Genomic DNA, 6,525 nt, shown 5'->3' on the forward strand with positions numbered 1-6,525 from the left:
ATAATCCTACAAAAGATTGAACAAACTATTTTTGACTAATTGACTTCCTAAAAATCAAGAACCAACAATAACATACCAAACAAAATACTTAACACGGTGTGGACATTGTCAGCATCTTTTGCTTCATTCTTTAAATCTAGGAAAATATTTAATAAGAATTAATAGATTTTCAAAAGTCAACAAGGGGTTAATGTATTAGAATAGGGGTTGGATCTAATCTAATTCATGAGAGAAAGTCTATGGAATAAGTGAAAGCACAAATTCATCAGAATGAGTTTTTCGAGAACCAAATTCTTAATCCAGAAATCTTACATGAATGAAGTAAAGGAAAAAAGAAAACTAAAAATACTCAAAATTTAAAATCTAATCTATAGAAGAAAATAAAGAAAAAAAATTATTTCTCCTAATAATTTTTTAAAATATATTTATAAAATCTAAATGGTTCTTGACGTAGAATGGTTGAAGAGAGGAGAAAGCAATTTTTTTTTTAATTTTTTAATCAACAATGACATGTAAAAATAATATTGACGGTATTATATGATAGGAAGGGTCTACCTAATAATCTCCTTAAACTTTATTTAATATGTTTACGCTCGACTTCAAAATGATTTCTTCCATTTCACCTATCCCAATATAAAATTGTACAAAACATTTTATTTTATGTTAATTTTTTATAAAATTAAATTAAAATATATTTATAAAATCTTATCAATATTATATAACAATGACTTTATTTTAAAAGGTAATTAATATTATTATAAGAATACTTTTATCTTTTCATATTTTATATAGCTTTTAAATAAAACAACTAAAAAATTTATTTGGGAATCAAACACAAGACTAACAAATTCATATAGAAATCTCTTATTATTCAATCAATAATCATTTGATGAAATAATTTTATAAATAAATTTTATAATATAAAATATTTTCGCTCATCAATAAAATTAAAAAGGCTTAACTCACAAATTGATACCTAATTTTTTTTTGTCACAAGTGGTACCTAAACTACCTTTTCCCCAAGTTGATACTTTGGTTAGTCAAACCGTTAAGTCTATTAAAAAAAACAAACTTAACCCATAAATTGGTGCCTAAACTATGCATTTTTTCCCATTTTGGTGCCTAATCATTTTTTTTGGTTACAAGTGGTACCTAAACTACTTATTTTTCCCAAGTTGGTACCTTTGTTAGTTCAATTGTTAATTAAGTCAGTAAGTCTATTTTTTAAAAAGCCAATTAAAAATAGACATGTGGCGAAAAAGATAAAAAAATATTATTTTCTCTTATATATATTCTTTCTTTAGAATTGGACTGATAGCCGAACCAGTCAGCCTACTAGTTCTCGATTTGATTAGTTCTCTCAAATAATTTATTAAAAATTAATAAAAATAAAAAATAAAAAAAAAGAGAAAAGAGAAAATTGGATAAAATTTTATATTAGTTTGCGGGTCAATCAATTCAATCCCTATCTCTAGGCTAGTAACCCAATTGGTTCCCTATTCAACCAATTCGGTTATGAAAACATCGATTTTGATTGGTGAAATAACTTATGTGATCTCATCAGGTCGAGCAAACAAGTGGTGAAGTTCAAAAATAGAATTAATTACTAGCATCTTGACCTTAGGAGGATGAATTTCGAGTATTACTGGATTACCATACACTATAAAAAAAGAAGAAAAAAGAGTAAATAGAAAAAATAAAGAGAGAGACATAATATAAAATAAAAAAGGAAAATAAAATAATTAAAAGTATATATTTAAAAGTTTATAGGAAGTGATAGATCATTTCTGGTTAGAATTTTTTTTAGGATGAATGTAATATTTTTGTGTAAATTGAGTAATAGAAAAACACTTTAGGTTAGAGGAGAAGACAGGGGGCAAGCAGTGGTCATGGCCCCACTAAAATGGTAAATTTGCTATAAAGACCCTTTAAATTTTGCCAAATCATAAGTTAGTATAATGATAAAATTATACTTTGTCCCTCAAAAAATTTATTATTCATTTTTGGTCCTATAAAGTAATTTTCTGACTTTGTCCTTGGTTGAGGTAGCACATGTGACAGAAAAATTATTAGGTGCTAAAATGAAAAAAGAAATGCATAGTTTAGATACCAAATTATAGGTTAAGCCTTTTTAAAGTAGTTTTAACAGTTTAACTAACGGATGTACCAATTTTGGGGAAAAACAAGTAATTTAGGTATCAATTGTGACAAAAAAAAATTAAGGATCAGTTTGTTTTACTAAAAATGAATTTTGAAAAATGATTTCTGTAAAATGACTTACTTTTCTGTAAAAGCTAATAATTTCTGGTGTTTGGATGAATCTGGGTAAAATATTTTCTGTTGTTTGACAGATTTCTGGAAAATATTTCATAAAAGTTGCTTTCAATGAAACAAACATACATTTGAGATTTATGATAAAGAGTTTAAAAGAAGTAGTGAATTGATTACAATATGATGTTAAGGTGAAATTATAGTAAATAATAAATTTTCATGATATTAAGGGTTAAATTGTAAACTGTGAATTTTATAATAAAACCAAGTGCTATACACGAAAATTTGTCATGTGAAATAAGATATTATACTGAGTTATTTGATTAAAGTTCTTATATGGTGAAAAATAAATTACACGGTAATAGGGACTAAATTAAAAAATGGACAAAAGCTTAAGTGTGAAACAATTTAATATTTGAATAAGAAAATTATGATTAAAGTTTGATGAATGTGTTATGAGATGATGAAATATGCATAAAGTATTGTAAAAGTGAATTTGTGAAAAAAAATGAAAATTTTATGATGACAAGGACTAAATTGTTAAACTTGAGAAATATGTGGATGAAATAATAGAAGAGAGAAATTTGATATGTGAAACAAGATATTAAGATAAAGTATGTGATTAAAGTGTAACAAGAAAAAAAATTGATCTAATTTGATTAATTAATGAACAATGAACATTTATGACAAAAAAAGGATTAAATTAAAAAATTATAAAAATTTATAAGAAAATATTTGATAAGTGAAGAATGTAATAAAGAATGTAATATCCTAATACTTTAACTTGATGTTCAGATTGGGTACGAGGGTAATTTTATCTTAACCGGAAAATCTTCTATGTTGACAATTTTATTTTATATGAAACAAATGTCTGAAAATGCTGAAAATATTTTAGGGTTGGCATTGAAACAAACGGAAAAAGTAAAAAGAAATAGAGAAACCCGACCCTGACAAAGTAGCTTCATTCTTAGGCTATGGATTTTTTTAAAGAACATAATTTTGGTTGCAATCAATTTCACTTAGGCGAAGTAATATATATATAGTATTGTAGAAAAAATTGAAGTTATAAATTTTGGAGACATCCAAATTATAAATACATTTTTGGGTACAACACCTAGCTGCACTCCTAAACTTCATCCCTGCATAACTAGATTCGGAACGATGGAATTTAACTTTTTATTTAAAATTAGAATTACATTAAATTTCAACCTCAGGCATTGGATTCTGCAACTCAAGACACAGGTTTGGTTCTTGCAAATGCACTTTACTACAAAGATACATTGGCTAAACCGTTTGACACATCAAACGCTGAAACTACACCTTTTCACCTTCTTAATGCTCAAACAGTTGATGTTCCTTCTATTACAACAAAGTCTGCAATCTGAGTATCACCATTACAGATCCTTTAATGGCTATATAATTGTCAAATCCCCATATAACAATGGTTTAAGATACTATGAGCTAAGCTGTAAACAAAAATATTGTTTCTTAGGATGAAAAAAAGATTATATATAAAAGCACGTCCAAAATTGTAATGCAAATCCTGGAGTCGAATACTCCAGGATTGAATTTATTATACTACAATCATTGTGTCACAGGGATTGTTATTGGGAATTGGCGCTAAAAACAAATTACATTACTATATTATTGGAGAATTATACATGGAGGAATGCTACTATATGTATTTAATCAAGGAGAAGATTTCGATGGGGGCACACCTGGGAAGGGGGGTACAGGAAGGAAAGGGAATGGTGGAAGAGGAAATGGGAAGTCTGGTGGTGGAGACGGGGACGATGGTGGAGGAGTTAGTCCTGGAACCGGCGGCAAGGATGGTGCTGCAGGTGCTGGAGGAGGCTGCAATGGGTCTGGAACTAGTGGAGCTGGTGGAGGCTGCAATGGGTTTGGAACTAGTGGAGCTGGTGGCGGCTGAAATGGGTTTGGAGGGAGCGCTGGGGGTGGCAGAAGCGGGTTTGGAGGAAGAATGGGCGGCGGTAGAAGTGGGTTTGGAGGAAGAATGGGCGGCGGAAGAAGCTGGTTGGGATGAACACTTGGTTTTTGGCTGCATAAGGTTGGTTGTTTGACTGGCTTGAAGGTGAAAAACCCAGCTGAGAAAACATGGGTTCCTTGCTTCATTGACTTGAGATGGAGTGAAGAGGAAGTAGCAGATGAGGCCACTGCACAATATGGCTCACTGCTTTTAATCAGTTTAACTTCACATCCCTCGATTTTCTTCACATGTTTGCTCACTGAAAAAGGCAAATGAACCTTGAATTCCCCATGCCTATTGGTTTTCACTTGTTGCCTAAAGCTTGCCCTTGAGCTCTTCCGATCTTTGCATTCCACTTCAACAGTTGCACCTGCAGAAAAAAAAGGAAAACTTGCATCAACTGAGAAAAGAGAAGATGGAGTTTGGGATTCAATTTAAAACCTGAAATGAAATGGGTTGGCCTTGAGAGGTCAGACTGGAAACATGTATCACAGTACACAGTTCCAACAACAACAGCAGATTGCTGTTGCTGATATCCATGGCTACCCTCTGAGTAACAATTAAAAATGATGAAACAAAGCAGCAATGTAAAGAAAAACCCAGACATTATTTCAAACTCTGTTATCCTTACTGGAACAGCTCTCAATAAGGATATGTTGTTTATAACTTTATATACTGTTGTTGTTTAACCTTTATGTGGTTCATGCAAAAACCAGCCAACTGCATTAAATTGAAGCCGTGAATATAGGTTTATTTCCCACAATCAAACAGCTCAAAAGGGTAATTTGCAGATGTGTGAATTGAAAGCTCTCCTAGAACCAAAACAAAAGTAACATTCCTTTTAACACAGTTGATTTTGTTACGTTGTTGCAGTGGTAGTAGTAAAACTTTTTTTCAACTTTTTTGTAATTTGGTCCCCCTTTTGGTTCACGAGACCTCTTAGAGTAGCCACAATATAAGTCCATGTGTCTCTCCCCAAATGCCATTTCTGTCAACTTGAAAAGGACATTGTGATTCCAACAGAACCGCCAACATGCTATGCTGTTGTAGGCCGTGTAGCTCTTACTTTCATAATCTATCTCGGTAAATCGTGTATTATTTCCATGTCATAAATTATATCTAAAGTTATCGAATAAGTTCACAACTTTGCGGTGCAATCAGAGACATCCTCTGAGGAGGAGAAGGAAAAAACATTACTTTGAGTTCAATTTTCGACGAGATAATCATTAATTCATTTACGTGCGAAACTAAGTTCTTGGAACTGGCCGACAAAGCGGTTAAATCTTTTAGATGAATGATGCAATTAATCAATTAAACTCTTACAAAAGAATAAAAAATATTGTAATAATTAAACTTTAAGCTTTATAAATAAATTAACTAATGAGGATATACAATGAAGCTTTAATAGGGTCAGTTTTATTAATTAATTTTTTCTTAAACCAGCTTATACAATCTTTTTAGTATGCACCAACATAATATTTCCAGTAAAAAAAAGATGCATTAAAATATCTGTTATCTCTCTATCTCCATATTACATACAAATTATAGTAACAAGTAAAGACTTTCCTTTAAGTTTTAATATTTAAATTTTCATAATTTTATAAATGGACTAAAGTTATAAAATCGATTGTCACACTTTTCTTAAAAAATTACACTAAAAAAGTGACTAAATCTTAATAAAATACTGACATAAAAAAATAATTCAGGAAAATTTATATAAATGGAGAAATTATAAATTAATGGTAGGGTGATTTGACATTTTACCATCCAAAAGAATCAATATGTTGGTGGCTATAATTATTTTACTTTTAATAAGTGAAATATAACATATTACTATATACTTCATAATAGACATATAATAAAGACAATTCAAGTAACGTATTTGAAGATCACGGGTGTAAAGAAAGTTGGAGTAGTTATTAAATGAAGGTTGTCATTATCTTGTTGGATTTTTTATGTGGGCGGGATAAAAATCCAATATGTGGTTCCTCATTTTTATCTTATCATCGCTCGACATTCTCACCCTCACAATTATAGGAATTTAAGAAAAAAAAATCATTCAGTAATTAAATATATTAAAAATTAATTCAATCAAGCTTTTAATTTAATTGTATCAATTTTCGGTTTAATAGATTTGATACAGATAATATTATTGCTTGACATTGATATATAATATGATATTATGAGTTGATAAGTTGAACGATATTATGCTAAGCTTTAGTTCAGATATTAAGATTGAGAAATTAAGAATTATTTCTTAAGTTATG

The 6,525-nt window shown here is 29.9% G+C and overlaps 1 protein-coding gene across 1 annotated transcript; it reads right to left on the reverse strand.

Moving 5' to 3' along the window:
* Window positions 1–3,800: 3,800 nt before the first annotated feature.
* LOC121231889 (sulfated surface glycoprotein 185) lies at window positions 3,801–5,182 on the reverse strand. Its single transcript, XM_041116932.1, has 2 exons — window positions 4,700–5,182; window positions 3,801–4,628 (listed from the first exon to the last, which is right to left on the reverse strand). The coding sequence occupies exons 1-2, from the start codon at window positions 4,863–4,865 to the stop codon at window positions 3,961–3,963; spliced, it is 834 nt and encodes a 277-aa protein (XP_040972866.1). The 5' UTR covers window positions 4,866–5,182; the 3' UTR covers window positions 3,801–3,960.
* Between the last annotated feature and the right edge of the window lie 1,343 nt (window positions 5,183–6,525).

Source organism: Gossypium hirsutum, chromosome A07 (assembly GCF_007990345.1).
Source record: "Gossypium hirsutum isolate 1008001.06 chromosome A07, Gossypium_hirsutum_v2.1, whole genome shotgun sequence".
Classification (NCBI taxonomy): Eukaryota; Viridiplantae; Streptophyta; class Magnoliopsida; order Malvales; family Malvaceae; genus Gossypium; species Gossypium hirsutum.